At 40.9% G+C, this 19,204-nt stretch overlaps 1 protein-coding gene across 16 annotated transcripts in view; it reads left to right on the top strand.

Moving 5' to 3' along the window:
* Atp6ap1l (ATPase H+ transporting accessory protein 1 like) overlaps nt 1–19,204 on the top strand; it is a 42,190-nt gene that overhangs the window by 14,470 nt on the left and 8,516 nt on the right. For 12 of the 16 annotated variants that reach the window (XM_039102515.2, XM_039102518.1, XM_039102512.2 and 9 more), the window contains 4 exons: nt 221–348; nt 6,003–6,043; nt 6,300–6,385; nt 6,983–7,200. In XM_039102515.2, the coding sequence (XP_038958443.1) occupies nt 254–348; nt 6,003–6,043; nt 6,300–6,385; nt 6,983–7,200 (440 nt within the window). In that variant the 5' untranslated portion in view covers nt 221–253. Of the gene's footprint in view, nt 1–220; nt 349–6,002; nt 6,044–6,299; nt 6,386–6,982; nt 7,201–19,204 lie in introns of those variants that run through there. The other 4 variants (XM_039102521.2, XM_063282001.1, XM_039102522.2 and 1 more) reach the window with 3 other exon arrangements.

Genomic DNA, 19,204 nt, shown 5'->3' with positions numbered 1-19,204 from the left:
ATAATGTTTAATGCAATGAATAATTGAAACGCTAAATGCTGCGTTAACTCTGAGCTCCAGCTTGAACATTGTCAGGTCTCGACCTCCTTCTTTCCTCGCCCCCCCCCCCCAACCCCCATAGTGCATCCTGGGAAAGCTATCTTTTTATTGGCTGAAGGTGCTGTCAGTCACTTGGCAAGAACAGTCCCTCCTCTGCTCTGCTTGCTCTATGTATTAACAGATGTGCTTGGCTTGAAGAAGCATACATTTCTTGATGGGAAGAAAACTCTTGTTTAGTTTCTCACTTCTGTTCTTATGTATGGTGTTTTCAGTCAGTTTGGATCAGATACTTGCCAGGAAGAATGTAGGGTGAGTAACGGCTCATCTTTTAATGTGATGTGTTTGCAAGTGTGACATTAGATGTTCTGTCCTTTTTTTTTTTATAGAGTTTTGTACCTGCATTTGTTTATGGTTCAAAAATGTATAAGCTAGGTTATACCATACAGCTAACGACAATATTTATTAGACTATACTTTTATTGTAAGAAGCAAGGACTATTGTCCAAAACACTAAGAAACACTGCATTTGTATTAAACACACCACTGCTTAACCGGCTCTCAGAGCAGACCTGGTTCCGGTTTCTTTTATGTTTATAAATAGGGGCTAAGTTCACACTTTCTCCTGTCAAGATTATATGAGTGGGCATAACTTGTGATCCCAAAGAAGTGATGTTAGGTCTCACTGATTAATAGAAGGTGCTGATGGTTTAAGACGGCCCTGGCAATTAACAAGCACCGTTTTTGTTTTCTCTCTATATCTTACAAAGGAGTACTCGCCTATCTCTAAAAAAGTATATTTAGACTCTCAACTACAGCCACTGCATGTCTTGTTTCCCAATTATTCATGATGTGCCATCTCACCCAGTGCACTGGGGACATTCGTGTGAACACGGAGCCCAGCAGCAAGCAGGGCAAGCTGGAAAAGCTCCTTGCAGAACTCCCAAGTCAGCAGCTGACAACAGCTTTAAGAATAGACATTCACGGGGTTAGGTATTTAGCTCGGTGGTAGAGCACTTGCCTAGCAAACGCAAGGCCCTGGGTTCAGCCCCCAGCTCTGAAAAAAAAGAAAAAAAAAAAAAAGAATAGACATTCACAATGGTCTGTTCATTTCTCCCCCTAAATCAATTGGTGCTTTCACTGAAGCTTTCTTTTAGATAGGAGATGGCTTACATATCTTAGGTAGTTAAATGTTACCTTGTTTTGTTTGGGACAGGTCTCCTGTAAGCCCAGGCTGACCTTGAACTTCTGACCTCCTATCTGACTTCAAGAGCTGAGATTACAGAGTTCATGGTCACATGAATATCATGGAATCCTGTGCTTTTGTGATGCTTGGCAATTAAATTTAGGGCTTCATGAATGCCAAGCAAGTGCCCTACCACTGAGCTATATCCCAGTCTATAAAATGTACTCCACCAAATTTATATAGAAATGAGTGGCTTTTGTATTATATTGGCAAAGAAGTCAAAATTAAAAAAATCAGGGGTTGGGGATTTAGCTTTAGCTCAGTGCTTGCCTAGCAAGTGCAAGGCCCTGGTTTCAGTCCTCAGCTCTGAAGAAAAAAAAAAAAAAAGGAAAGAAAAGAAAAAGAAAGCGACAGTGTACTCATATGAATAAATATGAATACATATTTAATATGTATAAATATGAATAAATCTTTAAAAAATCAAATTCTGCTTTTATTAAGGCATAATATATGTATATATAATTTTAGTTTTATGAACATCATAGAACTTAGAAATTATATGAGCAGCTGTACTCTTCAAGAAAGCTGCAAAACCTAGATGCTACTAATTAGTACATATGGAAAAGTACATATATAATGAAATATTAAATCCTAAAGAAAAAAACTATGGCATTTGCAAGAAAATGGGTGTAACTGAACTATTAGGTAAATTATCTCTGACTTAGAAACAGAAATATAGCATGTTCTCTCTTTTAGGAAGACCTTAGATTTTAATATAAGTGTTGGCAGACAGAGTAGTAAAGGTCATGAAACTAGAAAAGGGACCATGACAGGAAAAAGGGAGGACTTAAGGGAGGGTTGGGTAGGAGTACAGGGATGAGGTGACTGAATACATGTGTCCTTAGAGAGGAAGGGGCTGCAGGGAAAAAGGAGGAGATGTGGGGTGGGGACAGAGGGGGAAGGAGGGTCAGTGAAAGCAAATTATGAATGACAGTCCAAGAATGAAACCCATTGTTCTGTGTGATAATTTAAACATTAACACAACGTAAGTCATGTAGATGACCGTCCTCATCTAGTAATGCATGCTAACTCTCTATGAAGGAACGGGTAATTTCTATTTCATGGATGTTCTTTCAAATCACAGATCTGAAAAGAAGAATATCTTTTAACTCTGTAGGGCTATCCCTAGGAGAGATGACAGCAGACTAACAAGATATATATGAGAGGTGTGGGGAAGGCTGGTTGTTTTTCCAGAGGTCCTGAGTTCAATTCCCATCAACCACATGGTGGCTCACAACCATCTGTAATGAGATCTGATGCCCTCTCTGGCCTGCAGGCATAAATGCAGGCAGAACGCTGACTACATAATGAATAAATAAATAAACAAATAAATAAATAAATAAATTAATTAATTAATCTTTAAAAAATGACTATTTTTGTATGGGTTGACCAGGGATTAAAATGACAGTGAACTTCTTTGCTTACTTTAAGTCCTTCATTAATGAACACATGGAAAAATTTGATTAGACGAAGCAGTTTAATGGTATTATGGCTTGTTCATTCATTCATTAAAATACTTATATCCAACAAATATTCCATAAATTCTTCTATAAGTTAGGAATGCCAAATTGACTCTGTACATTTTATTTTTCCTAGGTAAAGTATACTTCATTAATTCTACGTTTTTGTTACTGAAGACACTTAAAACTTGAATATATAGGTTGGCGTTAGAATATATAGCTTGTGAATGACAACATTTAAACTGAAGAAAATACTAAAAATGTTTTTTTTTGTGTGTGTGTATGAGAGCTTAGACTCTTCAGGAAGTGTTTCCTGCTTATTAGCTGTTCCTTTGTATATTCAACGACGCTTCAACTCACACGGGGGGGAGGGGGCGTGGATTTGGAGGTTGGGTAGGTAGAAATGGTTTGCATAAGACGCATGTTGCTCGGGAAATTAAATTTCTTAGTGCCCCCAAGCTCGCCAAGATAAGATTGGCCTCAGAGGACTGACTCATATTCACCCCATTCATGAGGGACTTACCGTAAACAGACGTGTCTCCTAGGTTGTGTGTGGTTAAGTGGCATAGCACATGCCTGGCACGAATGAAGTCCTAGGTTCAGTCCTCGGCACTGCAAAAGAAAATAGATAAAACATATTCCACACGAACTGGTACTTACGAAAGCTCTTAGATCTTTGCTTAGAAAGTCCCAAGCTACAAACACCACACATGCCTGTCAAGATTAGGATGAAGCAGCGGTAGATAGATCAGCGTTCATAAATTCCAAAGTCATGGGTGAAGATGAAAAGAAACCGAATACTAAGGGATAAATGTTATATGACCATTAATTCACAATTCTGTAAAATGACAACTCATACAGAATGAAAGGCAGTCTGTCTATGTGCTCGGGATGGAAGGTGGAGGGTGACAGGTACATCGTAGCAATGCTCGGAGAACCTCTGGTGGGTGGCATTAATATTCTTTAACTCTGTCGTAGCTCTAGTGTCATGGTTATGCTCCTGTATCAAAACGCATGGTGTTGACCAGGTTACATGGACAGAGTTTACTGTACAAAAATTACAATGGAATGCTGTCCATAATGAGGAACAGACTGTTGCATACACTTTCTCAAAGTTGTCACCTGTAGACATTTTCACTAGATAATTTAGAATACTGTATTTGATTTGTAACCAGTTCTATTTAATTACGTATGAAGTAGGATTGGCTGAGACACAAAGGCTGAATCCTGGGTTGGGGCGGGTGGGGGGGATTTTGTATTTTGGCCTGCATTTTTAAGAAGATTTATTTTATTTTAAATCATTTGTATATATGTGTACATGTGTGCCACCTGTGCGTGGGTACTCAAGGAGGCCAGAGGCATCGGATCCCTTTGGAGCTTGGGTTCCAGGAAGTTGTAAGCCATCTGATATGGGTTTTAGGGATAGAACAAGGGTCTCCTGGAAGAGTAATACATGTCCACTGAGGCACTTTCCGATCCCCTGTTTTGCATTTTTTTAAAATGCATGGAATACATGACAAAACACTTCTCTATCTCCTATCCTAGCCTCCTATTTTCCCTTAGGAATTCATGTTAAAGAGCTTCACAGTAAAGAGCCATCCACTGTAATGTCCTGGGACAGTGGCTCTCAACCTTCCTGTAGTTATGACCCTTTACTACAGGTCCTTATGTCACAGTAACCCCAGCCATAACAGTATTCCATTGCTGCATCATAGCCATACATTTGCCACTGTTATGAATTGTAATGTAAACATCTGGTATGCAGGACATCTGCCGTGTGACCCCCCAAAAGGGTTCCAATCTACATGTTGAAAACCACTGTCCTAGAATGTCAGAACACTGGGAACAATTTGTGTGAGAGAGCTGTTCAGTACGATAAGGAACTACTCTACTCATGCTATCTGGGAACCAAAAAGAGGCTGATCTATCTCACAGGAGAGAGGCTTATTTATCTTACGTTTTCGGATGTTCAAGGGCAAGAAACCTGAGTTGACACAGATCTGCTGAGGGTCCAAGGCTAATGGCAGACAGTGAGATGAAGTGTATCTTGGGACAAGGAGGGGCATCTTCAGCAAGGAAATAGAGAACAGGAGGGGCAACGCTTGCTCTTTTTATACAAATGTTCTCAAAAAGAATTACTGAGGGTTGTAGGAGAACCATCACTAGGCTGTGTAAGAACCACCACACACTAAGGACGTCTGCTTCACCCACATGCTGCCACCTGTCTGCCCAGCCTACGGTCATTGTGGACCTTTGGAGGACATTTAAACCACACCATAAATATGTGAAACTAGGAACATGGCTGAAGAAATCATGATACATTTTTATTATGCAATGCTGCATGAAATTCAAAATTGTGTCAAGACATATATGACAGCATAGGCAAATATTTGTGATATATGCTGAAGTCTAAAAATTGCACTCTGAAAAACAAGATGTTCTCAATATATTTTTAAGTGTTGTAAATTTTCATCTTAGAGATAGTGATTAAAGACAGAGTGTGGGATGCCTGAGAGGTTGCAGATAGAGAAGAGGTCTGAGGAGAATTCCCTGAGGCATTCTATAAAAAGTAAATTCTGTGGTATAGTATGTTATTATCAGTATATATAAAGAGTAAAAGGCTATCAATAATTTCTATTTCAGAGTTTTCAGAAATACCTTTTTGGCAATTAAGTTTGTCTTTTTGTTCAAGACAGGGTTTCACAGCCCTGGCTGTCCTGGAACTCACTCTGTAGACCAGGCTGACCTCCAACTCACAGGGATCTGCCTACCTTTGTCTCCCGAGTGCTGGGATGGAAGGCGTGTGCCGCCACTGGTGGCTGAATTTGCATTTTAAAAAATAAAATTGAATATTGAATATTTCTATTGAATATTACTATATATCATATAGTAACAGCACAGTGTGAGATAAAATTTCACTGAAAAATAATTTATTGCTCATAACCGTATTTATGTTATTGGTTAATGCTTGGTGGATAGCTCATTGCGTGGTATGGAAGTTGCCTGTCAGTAATCTCCGGTGAGTAAGAATCACAATTCATCCAGAAAAGCAGAAAATTTTCAGAAGTTTCTGTATTTTCTATATCTCGTTTGGAGAGGATGGGTCGTATTTAAATCAGAAATTCATGGCTAAAAATGTTGCATTCTGAATGGCCACAGTGTGCCTTGTGGAGAGATGGACACAGCTGAAGACACAGCTGAGATGGCTTCTCAGAACTACAGATGTTTGTTTCCCATTTGAAACTCTGTTTCTAATTTCAGTTCTCAAGCATCTTCCAGCAAAGAAGCGATTGTACCGAATGGTAAGACTTGGAGTTGCCCTTTCAGTTTCCTGGGTGCAGGGATAAAGAAAAGCCTGTTCTGGGATACATTTTCCTCATTTGTGTTGTTAGTAAGGAGAATCCCTCCTGGAAAAAAATCTTTTAAACTAGGGCATCTTTAATGATAAGCCAAAACAGGCACATGCAGGATGTGGTCCAGTGTGGTCCTCAGCATCATTCAATCATGTCAGCAAACTGGTAGCATCCAGCCTTGTCACTCACATTATTTATTTGACAGGTCAACTCATTATTCATTTGACAGGTCAAAGGAATAGCGGAGAGGTGAAACCAGTCCAGAATCTCACAACGGTGCCCATCACACAGGTATGGCTGTTGGCACATTAAACTTTACATACAGGCCTTCCGAGGCTCTCAGGGCTACCCTGAAGATGTGCACGTTAGTTGTGTCAACTACTAACATAATCTTACTCTGGGTAGCTGAGAAAACCATACAGTTCTTAATTGTATTTGCCCTCTCCTGCTGTCCTCACGGTGTTCAGTTTTCTGGCTTTATCTACAGAGACTGCAGCAAGGGCTTCTTTTACTCCTGGGGAACTTACTGCTCTTTCCTGAATTTCTTTCATTTACCCTGGAATAACTGCTCCACTCCCTATGATGTCTTTTAAGTGAATATAAAACAACAGGTGGGATGGAGAGATGGCTTAGTGGTCAAGAGCATTGACTGCTCTTTCAGAGGCCCTGAGTTCAATTCCCAGCAACCACATGGTGGCGATGCCCTCTTCTGGTGTGTCTGAAGACAGCTTCAGTGTACTTACATATAAATAAATAAATCTTAAAAAAAACAAAAACCAACATGTACCCATTATTGCAGGATGTGAAATAACCTTTATATCTGTTGGAAGACTTTGCTTCCAAGGACACACATTCGTCTCTTAAAAGTTCTTTTATTTGGTTAACCAGACTTTCAACTACAATCTGAGCAAAGCACACTGGAGTACATTCAGCCATCACAATCCTGTTAAGTTCTCCAGGGATGGGATTCCCTGCATCCTCTTCTGGACAAAAAGAATCACAGTTAAATTTAAGAATCAGACGTGGCTGGACCTCACTGATGAAGCACTTGGTCAAAACACCACTGTGGACACCGGCAACTCTAACTGCAGCGAGGAAAACGCGGTGTAAGTTAGTCTTCCTGACTGAGAAAGCCTTAGAGGTTCTGCGTGATCCAGTGTGACTAGCCGATTAAAATCAAGTCACAAATTAACTTAGAAATATTTAATTAGTTTTCTAAGAATTTTGTACAACCTCGTTTGATCATATTCACCCCCAGCTCTTCCCAGATCCCCCCTCTTCCTAACCGCCTACCCAACCAACCCCTAAATTTTGTGTCATTTTCTTCTTTTACTCAAAAGCAAATTTGTTTGTCCAAATATTCCTGCATGTGAATTCTGCTGGAGTGTGTTTGGTTAGTTTTATTTCTGTAAGCTTTAAAAGTGAGTTTCTAATTCACTCTAAAAAAGGAAGGGAAAAAAAGGAAGGAAGGAAGGAAAGAAGGAAGGGTCTTAGGGTTTCTATCGCTGTGAAGAGACACTATGATCAAGACAAATCTTATAAAGGAAGACATTTAACTGGGGCTGGCTTACAGTTTCAGATGTTTAGTCCATTATCATCACGGTGGGGAGCCTGGCAGCATCCAGGCAGACATGGTGCTGGAGGAGCTGAAGGAGCCAATAGTTCTATATTTTGATCCAAAGGCAGCCAGAAGGAGAGTCTCTTCCCCAGGCAGCCAGGAGGAGGGTTTTTTCCTCACTGGGTGGAGCTTGAGCACTAGCAGACTGCCAAGCCTACCCCCACAGTAACATACTTTCTCTAACAAGGCCACGCCTCCTAATGGTGCCACTTCTCATGGGCCGAGCACATTCAAACCACCGCACGAAGGAAGGAGGAAAAAGTTTATGAGCATGTTCGCATTTAGAAGGGAGTTTGATAATATATCAATTTAATTAAACAATAAGACTTAATTACCCACTGGGCCTATGATGTCCCCAGTCCTGGGCTGTTGACTTGCCTTATAATACCAGGCATGGGCACCTCCTTCCATGCTCCTACCCCAAATCGGAGGGTAGTTAGTTACAATAGTTATGTCGTTATTGAACGGGTGGGCGCATCTTGCCCAACAGGTTGGAGTTTTGGTTGCAGGGTTTCCAACTGGGCTAGACCACGGAAACCTAACCTGTACTTCCTGAGCAGCTGGAGGACGCCCTTCTGTACTTTTGAAAGCTAGCCACAGGGAGGTTTCTGGCGAGGTTCTAGCTTGCTTTCTCTGTATCGCACAATGGAGGTGTGTGATATCTTCTGTAATGTGCTCGTGTTCTCTAGTTCTGATAGGCAACCAAGAACAGACAAGAGCCCGCATCATTTGGAGGAAGAAGAAAGGAAGGAAGGATAGGAAAAGGGGAGGAAAAGGGAAAGGAAGGAAAGGAAAAATGTTTATTTTCTGGCTTGGTCTCAACTTCAAATGTTCAAGTACCCTGCTCTTACCATGAAATGAACTTAGATCATGCAGCAGGGTACACATGTCTTACTGGGTGACTCAGGAAAGCCTGTTTACTCAGAACTAGGTGTTGTGTTTGGTCATGGGGGAGGTTCTCAGATTATGGAACATGGGTAAGTCCACGGTTTGTTGCTCAAGAGGACAATTGGTTGAAGTTCAGAGATTTACTCTTTGAGCATTAGAGGAACAGACTGATTAACGTTGGTTTGAGGTAAGCAGATTAAGTAAAAGTCCCCATGGAGAACAGATCACTCCCAGAAAACCTTTCAGGCATCCAAATCTTTTGATTGTTTTTGTTTTGTTTTTTTCTGTTACTTGCTTTGGTCCAGGAAGAGGAAATCTGAACTGTTCCGATTGAGTCCCATAAACCCCATTTAATATTTGTTGGTACAGCAGATGCTTTTGTAAGATTCTTTGCTCTTGTTCTGTTCTGTGACGGTTAGGATACTTTGTATCAACTACAGGATATCATGTATGCTCTCCTGTGTGCATCCTTTTTATACATTATACAGTGTGGCTGGAATTGCTGGCTTGCTCCTGACTTTTGTTTCTTGTTTTAAAGTTCTTGATGATGGGTGAAATGGATTATTTTGATATATTTGTATAAAGGGTATTAGGCATCTCCATTCAGAATGACGCTCTCCTAAAGGACTTAAGGAGTTATAATTGCAAGATTTAGGGGACTATTAAGGATTCATCTACATTTATTTCACTTGTTACGACACAACCATCAAGGACTACAGAAGAGAAACCCACACTGCTGAGGGCCCAGGACTCTTTTCCCAGGCTCCAATTAATTCCCTACAGGGCTCTTTGTTTGTGGTCAGTTTCATGGAGAAATGCTGATTGCCTGGGGACAAGCATGCTTGCCCAGAGCTGGCTGGCATACCGCCACTCCATTTATCCTGACATTAGGGGGTTGTGGGAAGATAGGCGGGCAGCATGGATTTTTACCGGGCTGTGGAGACGTTAGTCATCAGAGGGAACTGTGCCTGGAAAGAAAAGTTAAGACTTGCCTTGCAGGTCCAGTTCTGCCAGGGAGATGTGCCATTAGGTCCCATGGGCTGGTCACACGTCAGATGGAGATGGTGGTAACTTCACCGTAGCTGACAGCCTTGGTGGGCTTACCACAGGCCAGGGATAGTGAGGTCTCCACATCTGGTAGTCATCACAGTGGCTCTCCGATAGGTCATAAGGAGTCAGGCTGAACAAGGCTCAGAGACTTACTGGAGTTCCACTCGGAACTCCAGTTTTCAAGTGTCTTTAAAAGGGACTCATTCCCAACTTCTGCTTGGTCTTTTCTCACAGGATTAAACAGATGAGGAAATCCAAGCACAGGCTCTGGAGGACCGTCAGGTGCTGTTCAAAGCAGTGGCCCCTTCTCCTTAATACCAATGACAAGCCCAAAGGCCTGCTGTCTCACAACCCGCTGGAGAGGCTGTGGGGGCTTTCTGCTTGTTTGAAAATAAAATTTAAGATTATTTTACTTTTTTTTTTACTTATGTGATTGTGTCTCTCTGGGTGTGGATGTGTGTTTAGATGCCTGAAGAGGTGACAAGAGTGTGCTGGATCCCCTGAGGCTGGAGTTATAACCTGCTGCTAGCCATGTGACCTGGGTACTGGGAACTGCGTGCTGAGTCCTTTGAAAGAGCATCAAAGTTCTCTCTGAACTGAGGAGTGCTTTCTCTAGACACGCGTTTTAGTTTTCATAGTGCATACGTCCGATATTGAGCAGGTACTGGTATTTTATCTTCCTAGTCACCACCCTAGAAATATACTCAGGTATGAGCCCAGGGTGGGCAGCCCCCCTCTCCTGCAGCCCAGCTCACAGAAATATGCAGGCAGCCTGGGTATACCCACACCCAGAGAGTAAGCCAGTGTCTTCTTCCCAGGAAGTGAGGAGTTTTAGTTCCAGCTGGTAAGACCTCCGGATACCGATTCCTCTGTAAAATAACGAGCTGCCTTTCCCATTCCAGTGAGGGAACCCTTGTGTTTGACAGAACTATAGTACGGGTTGCTGAAAGAACAAACAAACCCGAGTGGAGACATAGCCATGGAAGGTCAAAAGCCCAGATTGGAAAAAGATGACCACGCTTTAGCTTTTGGAAATAAAATGTTCAGGGAGAGGCAAATTTGGCAGAGAGATTTGCTGTGGAAGTCTTTTTAACTAGTGAGCACCCTGCAGACAGACTACAATCCCAGCATCTGTGCGTGTTTTGAGGTTGGACAGTTGTAGTGCAAAGAATTCAGAATCTGTTGTAAATGTGTAAGAACTGGGCACCAACTGAGATCTTTTTTCCACTCTTGCTCTGCGTTGTACCCATTTTTGTGTCCCTGGTTAGCTGTATGCACCCGGCACCTACAACATCCTCACTGACCAAATAGTGAATTGGATATGTTGAGATCAGGCCTTAGGCTCTTTGCTCCAAAGCATGGTGTGTTTTTGAGCTTCCATGGGAACCAAGGCCACTGGGCAGAAGCCCCTGGTGGATTGCTTCTGGGAGCTTGCCTCACCAGGTGATGGATGAGTCAGAATGGCTTTGCTCTGAGGTTTAGTTCACAGGTACAGATCAAGCCAGTGAGTGACCAAGCCAGCGAGGTCCACTGGAAGAACTACAGAGGTTTTTGTCCACACCTGGCATAGCTTGTTCCTTGAAAGGATTTTCTTTAGAACTTTGACAGTCAAAATACCACCAGGGAAGGGATCTCTTGAAGCTTCCCTTAGCAAAGAGGTTCCCAAAGTGTTTGCAAACAGGCATATGAAAGGGGTCCAAGTTTATCCTGTGAGGAGACACAGACTTTTTTTTTTTTCTCAGTCTTGGTTATATGATTTGCTTTGTGGTCATCACATGCCTTCCTCATAAGCAGTATTAGGGTATAGTTCAGTGTGGCCACTGATGTTTTGGAAGTACGTCAAGCTAATGACGCCACAGCACGCTAATGACGTCACAGCACGCTGTCTTCCATTCCCCATGCTATTTGATTTTGCTGTCTTTGGTTCCTGAAGGCACACTAAGGTGTTCTGACTTTTATTTTACTTCTAAGATATTTTATTGATATAGCGGCAGCCTTCTCTTTACACGTAATTTTTAAAATATTTTCCTATCATAATGTGTTCATCATTCTTATATTTCTAACCTTATTAAAATATAAGTGAAGACTAACCTGCACATATTCAAGTGTATCACGTGATCACTGGTCACATATAGACGTACACACGTAGTACTATCACCACAACCAAGACAATAAACACTTTCATCATGTCTAAAATATGCGTGTACCCATTGTAATCCATCATCTGGGTCACTCCTACCTCTTGAGAGAACCATTGGTTATTTCAATAGAGTCATATAATGCGTTCTCTCTTCTTTAGTGTGGCTTCTTTCACTTAACATGATGACCTAGGCAATCTTCTGTGATCAGTGCAGCATTCTTTTTCATTGCCAAGTAATATTCCAATGTATGGCTATATGACAATTTAATTATCTCTTGACCCATTGATGATAAAACTTTGCTACTCTCCTTTATGTAACTTTTTAGATAGTTATGAACATTCTTGCATAAGTCATTGTGGCAGAATGTATTTTTGTAAAAATTTTTTCATGTAGGAGTAGAATGGCCAAATCATATTATATAGGCATAGATATCAGTCTATGAAACTGCTAAATTTTAATTGAAGAAATCTTTTGGGTCACACACTGCAGCAAGGCTAGCTTAGAATGTTCTACATAGTGTAGTATGGCCTTAAGCTCATGGCAATACTACTGCCTCAGTTTCCCCAGTGATGGTATTACAGGAGTGCAACATCATGCCTGCTCCAAACTTTAAAAAAGCAAGTCCCTGATTTTGAGACAGGGTCTCTTGCATTTAAAATTTGCTTCAGATTTAATCTGCTGTTGAGGCTGGCCCTGAACACCTGATCCTTTTGCCTCTACTTTCTGAGTGGGTAAACACCACCAATGCATTCTGCTTTTCCCAGTATCACCCACTTGCTTCGTGTCCTCAGCAGTGTGAAACTCAGAAGAAATTCCTTTCTAAAAGTTTCTGTGTGGTTAATACTTTCTGAAAAACACTCACTGGTCTTGGGCTAAAGGGTACATCTTGGGGTTAGTAAGACAGTTCCATTCTTAGGGCAATGTGTGTGCACCACAAAGGCCAAAGCGACACATCTTCCTGCTGGAGACATTTATGAGACGCAATCTAGAAGCACAGCCATTCATGTCCTTTGTGGTAAGCCAGCAGCTTCTGTCCAGAGACTGATTAAAATTCTTCCACTTACCTCCCGGATAGCAGCCCAGCATCTCCTCTCTCTTTTCCCAAGGAGAATCTGTCAACACTAAGGGACCAGATGCTTTTCTGTAATATTCAGAAGGTGAGGAAAAGCCTCAACTCTCCACGCGAACGCTGGACTCCTTGCTTCCACTACAAACCCCAGATTCCAGTGAGGGTGGAAAGAGGGCTGGCTCTCCCGCACTACCCAGGGGTTGGAGCGTGCCAAGAGAGCTGATACTGTTGCTCCTGAGAGAGAATGGTTACTCTGTCTTTGACTCAGGAAAGCTACTGTTTACCTTCAGAAAAGTCTGCAGAAATACCAGTTGTAACCTGTGAGCTCCGCTTGTGAGATGCGTTAATCATCCTGTTTGTTGTTCTGTGTTATGCAAATTTGTTTTTATTCTATGATTAACTAATGGCCAATGATGCTGAGCATATTTTAAATTTTATTGTTTTGACTCTATCTCTCTGCCTCTGAATGTCTCTGTCTCTGTCTCTCTGTCTCTCTCTCTCTCTCTCTCTGTGTGTGTGTGTGTGTGTGTGTGTGTGTGTGTGTGTGTGTACATGAGATGACTGCAAATACCCTCAGAGACCAGAGGCATCAGATCCCTGGAGCTAGGGTGACGGTACTCACAAGTCTAGGTTTGTGACTTCCTCCCTAGGCTGAGTGCTGGTGTCACAACCATGTACTACCAGATAGAGTTCTGTTTTGATTTCTCTCCCTCTCTCTCTCTCTCTCTCTCTCTCTCTCTCTCTCTCTCTCTTTCATTTTTGTATATTTTCTTTTTTTTTCTGTTTTTATTTTCTTAATGGGTCCGTTTGAGAAGCAAAACTTTTTATTGTAATAAAAATCCAGCCTATCATCATGTTTTATGGCTCATGTATTATCTACGCCCAGTTGTAGGAATATTCTAAGTCACTGCTATCAATGTTGGATGTTTAGATGTCACATTTAGTTCCATGACCTGTTCTGAGGGTTTTTTTTTTTTTGAGTGTCTGAGAGGAGTCAATCATTCCTAATAACAACCGTTTTTGATTATAGTTATTTATTCTGCCCCCTCACACCCGTGCCCATGTGTGCACACTCAAGTGTAGGTGTGCCAGTGTGGGGGTTAGAGGGGAATTTTCAGGAGTTGATTCTCTCCTTCCACTAGATCTCGGGTGCTGGGCTTGGGGCCACATGATCCCACCAGCTGAGCCATGCTGTAGTCGGAGCCATTTCTTTCTTTCTTTTTTTTTTTTTCTCCATCTTTATTAAATTGGGTATTTCTTATCTACATTTCTTTCTTTTTTTTTTTTTTTATTTCTGCCTTAGTCAGGGTTTTTTACTGCTGTGAACAGACATCATTACCAAGGCAACTCTTATTTTTTTTTTTTAAAGATTTATTTTATTATATATAAGTACACTGTAACTGTCTTCAGACACACCAGAAGAGGGCATCGGATCTCTTTACAGATGGTTGTGAGCCACCATGTGGTTGCTGGGAATTGAACTCATGACCTCTGGAAGAGCAGTCGGGTGCTCTTAACCGCTGAGCCATCTCTCCAGCCCTCTTATCTACATTTCAATTGTTATTCCCTTTCCCGGTTTCCAGGACAACATCCCCCTAACCCCTCCCCCTCCCATTCTATATGGGTGTCCCCCTCCACACCCTCCCCCCATTACCGCCCAACCCCCCAACAATCACGTTCACTGGGGGTGCAGTCTTGGCAGGGCCAAGGGCTTCCCCTTCCACTGGTGCCCTTACTAGGCTATTCATTGCTACCTATGAATTTGGAGCCCAGGGTCAGTCCATGGGTAGTGGCTTTGTCCCTGGAAGCTCTGGTTGCTTGGCATTGTTGTTCATAGGGGGTCTCAAGGCCCTTCAAGCTCTTTCAGTCCTTTCTCTGGTTCCTTCAACAGGGGTCCAGTTCTCAGTTCAGTGGTTTGTTGCTGGCTTTCACCTATGTATTTGCTGTATTCTGGCTGTGTCTCTCAGGAGAGATAAACATCTGGTTCCTGTCAGCCTGCACTTCTTTGCTTCATCCATCTTATCTAGTTTGGTGGCTGTATATGTATGGGCCACATGTGGGGCAGGCTCTGAATGGGTGTTCCTTCTGTCTCTGTTTTAATCTTTGCCTCTCTATTCCCTGCCAAGGGTATTCTTGTTCCCCCTTTTAAAGAAGGAGTGAAGCATTCACATTTTGATCATCCGTCTTGAGTTTCATGTGTTTTAGGCATCTAGGGTAATTCAAGCATTTGGGCTAATAGCCACTTATCAATGAGTGCATACCATGTGCGTTTTTCTGTGACTGGGTTACCTCATTCAGAATGATACTTCCTAGTTCCATCCATTTGCCTATGAATTTCATAAAGTCATTGTTTTTGATAGCTGAGTAGTATTCCATTGTGTAGATGTACCACATTTTCTGTATCCATTCCTCTGTTGAAGGGCATCTGGGTTCTTTCCAGCTTCTGGCTATTATAAATAAGGCTGCTATGAACATAGTGGAGCATGTGTCCTTGTTATATGTTGGGGTATCTTTTGGGTATATGCCCAAGAGAGGTATAGCTGGGTCCTCAGGCAGTTCAATGTCCAATTTTCTGAGGAACCTCCAGACTGATTTCCAGAATGGTTGTACCAGTCTGCAATCCCACCAACAATGGAGGAGTGTTCCTCATTTTTCACATCCTCACCAGCATCTGCTGTCACTGGAGATTTTGGTCTTAGCCATTCTGACTGGTGTGAGGTAGAATCTCAGGGTTGTTTTGATTTGCATTTCCCTGATGACTAAAGATGTTGAACATTTCTTTAGGTGCTTCTTAGCCATTAGATATTCCTCAGCTGTGAATTCTTGTTTAGCTCTGAACCCCATTTTTAATAGGGTTATTTGTCTCCCTGCAGTCTAACTTCGTGAGTTCTTTGTATATTTTGGAGATAAGCCCTCTATCAGTTGTAGGATTGGTAAAGATCTTTTTCCAATCTGTTGGTTGCCGTTTTGTCCTAACCACAGTGTCCTTTGCAGTTTTATGAGATCCCATTTGTCGATTCTTGATCTTAGAGCATAAGCCATTGGTGTTTTGTTCAGGAAATTTTCTCCAGTGCCCATGTGTTCGAGATGCTTCCCCACTTTTTCTTCTATTAGTTTGAGTGTATCTGGTTTGATGTGGAGGTCCTTGATACACTTGGATTTAAGGTTTGTACAGGGTGATAAGCATGGATCGATCTGCATTCTTCTACATGCTGACCTCCAGTTGAGTCAGGACCATTTGCTGAAAAGGCTATCTTTTTTCCCTTGAATGGTTTTGGCTCCTTTGTCAAAAATCAAGTGACCATAGGTGTGTGGGTTCATTTCTGGGACTTCAATTCTATTCCACTGGTCTATCTGCCTATCTCTGTACCAATACCATACAGTTTTTTGTTTTTTGTTTTAATCACTATTGCTCTGTAATACTGCTTGAGTTCAGGGATAACGATTCCCCTGGAAGTCCTTTTATTGTTGAGGATAGTTTTAGCTATCCTGGGTGTTTTGTTATTCCAGATGAATTTGCAAATTGCTCTATCTAACTCTATGAAGAGTTTGGGTTGGAATTTTCATGGGGATTGCATTGAATCTGTAGATCGCTTTTGGTAAAATGGCCATTTTTACTATATTGATCCTGCCAATCTATGAGCATGGGAGATCTTTCCATATTCTGAGATCTTCTTCAATTTCTTTTTTCAGAGACTTGACGTTCTTATCATACAGATCTTTCACTTGTTTGGTTAAAGTCACACCGGGGTACTTTATATTAATTGGGACTATTATGAAGGGTGTCATTTCCCTAATTTCTTTCTTGGCTTGTTTCTCTTTTGTGTAGAGGAAGGCTATTGATTTATTTGAGTTAATTTTATGCCCAGCCATTTTGCTGAAGGTGTTTATCAAGTTTAGTAGTTCTCTGGTGGAACTTTTGGGGTCACTTAAATATACAATCATGTCATCTGCAAATAGTGATATTTTGACTTTTTCCTTTCCAATCTATATTCCTTTGATCTCCTTTTGTTCTCTGATTGCTCTGGCTAGGACTTTGAGAACTATATTGAATAAGTAGAGAGAGAGTGGGCAGCCTTGTCTAATCCCTGATTTTAGTGGGATTGCTTCAAATTTCTCTCCATTTAGTTTAATATTAGCTACTGGTTTGCTGTACATGACTTTTACTATGTTTAGGTATGGGCCTTGAATTCCTAGTCTTTTCAGGACTTTTATCATAAAGGGGTGTTGAATTTTGTCAAATGCTTTCTTGGCATCTAATGAAATGATCATGTGGTTTTTAATCTTTCAGTTTGTTTATATAGTGGATTACATTGATGGTTTTCCATATAGTAAACCATCCCTGCATCCCTGGAATGAAGCCTACTTGATCAAGATGGATGATTGTTTTAATGTGTTCTTGGATTCGGTTTGCAAGAATTTTATTGAGTATTTTTGTGTCAATATTCATAAGGGAAATTGGTCTGATGTTCTCTTTCTTTGTTGGGTCTTTGTGTGTTTTAGATATAAGAGTAATTGTGGCTTCATAGAAGGAATTCGGTAGTGCTCCGTCTGTTTCAATTTTGTGGAATAGTTTGGATAGTATTGGTATGAGGTCTTCTATGAAGGTCTGATAGAATTCTGCACTGAACTCATCTGGACCTGGGCTCTTTTTGGTTGGGAGAGTTTTAATGACTGCTTCTATTTCTTTAGAAATTATGGGGTGGTTTAAATGGTTTATCTATTCCTGATTTAACTTCAGTACCTGGTATTTGTTTAGGAAATTGTCCATTTCCTGCAGATTTTCAAGTTTTGTTGTATATAGGCTTTTGTAGTAGGATCAGATGATATTTTTTAATTTCCTCTGATTCTGTTGTTATGTTTCCCTTTTCATTTCTGATTTTGTTAATTTGGACACACTCTCTGTGTCCTCTCATTAGTCTGGCTAAGAGTTTATCTATCTTGTTGATTTTTTCAAAGAACCAACTTTTGGTTCTGTTGATTCTTTCTATGGTCCTTTTTGTTTCTACTTGGTTGATTTCAGCTCTGAGTTTGATTATTTCCTGCCTTCTACTCCTCCTGGGTGTATTTGCTTCTTTTTGTTCTAGAGCTTTTAGATGTGCTGTCAAGCTGCTGATATATGCTCTCTCCTGTTTCTTTCTGCAGACACTCAGAGCTATGAGTTTTCCTCTTAGCACAGCTTTCATTGTGTCCCATAAGTTTGGGTATGTTGTACCTTCATTTTCATTAAATTCTAAGAAGTCTTTAATTTCTTTCTTTATTTCTTCCTTGACCAGGTTATCATTGAGTAGAGCATTGTTTAATGCTCTACTCCATGTATATGTTCCATGTAAATGTGGGCATTCTTATTGTTATTGAAGATGAGCTTTAGCCCGTGGTGGTCTGATATGATGCATGGGATTATTTCTATCTTTCTGTATGTATTGAGGCCTGTTTTATGACCAATTTTATGGTCAGTTTTGGAGAAAGTACCATGAGGTGCTGAGAAGAAGGTATATCCTTTTGTTTTAGGATAGAATGTTCTATAAATATCTGTTAAGTCCATTTGGTTCATGACTTCTCTTAGCTGTCTATGTCTCTGTTTAATTTCTGTTTCCATGATCTGTCCATTGATGAGAGTGGGGTGTTGAAATATCCTACTATTATTGTGTGAGGTGCAATGTGAACTTAGTAAGTTTTCTTTTATGTATGTAGGTGCCCTTGTATTTGGAGCATTGATATTTAGGATTGAGAGTTCATCTTGGTGGATTTTTCCTTTGATGAATATGAAGTGTCTTTCATTATTCTTTTTCATGACTTTTGGTTGAAAATCGATTTTATTCGATATTAGAATCACTACTCCAGCTTGCTTCTTCCGACCATTTGCTTGGAAAGTTGTTTTCCAGCCTTTTACCCTGAGTTAGTTTCTGTCTTTGTCTCTGAGGTGTGTTTCCTATAGGCAGCAAAATGCTGGGTCCTTATTATGCATCCAGTTTGTTAATCTGTGTCTTTTTATTGGGGAATTGAGTCCATTGATGTTGAGAGATATTAAGGAATAGTTATTGTTGCTTCCTGTTATCTTTGTATTTGGAGGTGAGATTATGTTTTTGTACTTCTCTTTTCTTTGTTTTGTTACAAAACAATTAGTTTCTTGCTTTTTCTATGGTGTAGCTTGCTTCCTTGTGTTGGGCTGGATTTGTAGAAAGATATTGTGTAAATTTGGTTTTGTCATGGAATATCTTGGTTTCTCCATCTATGTTATTGAGGATTTTGCTGTATACAGTAACCTAGGCTGGCATTTGTGTTCTCTTAGGGTCTGTATGACATCTGTCCAGGATTTTCTAACTTTCATAGTCTCTGGTGAG

This window comes from Rattus norvegicus, chromosome 2 (genome assembly GCF_036323735.1).
Source record: "Rattus norvegicus strain BN/NHsdMcwi chromosome 2, GRCr8, whole genome shotgun sequence".
Taxonomy (NCBI): domain Eukaryota; kingdom Metazoa; phylum Chordata; class Mammalia; order Rodentia; family Muridae; genus Rattus; species Rattus norvegicus.
This window is presented reverse-complemented; position numbering and strand designations above follow the sequence as displayed.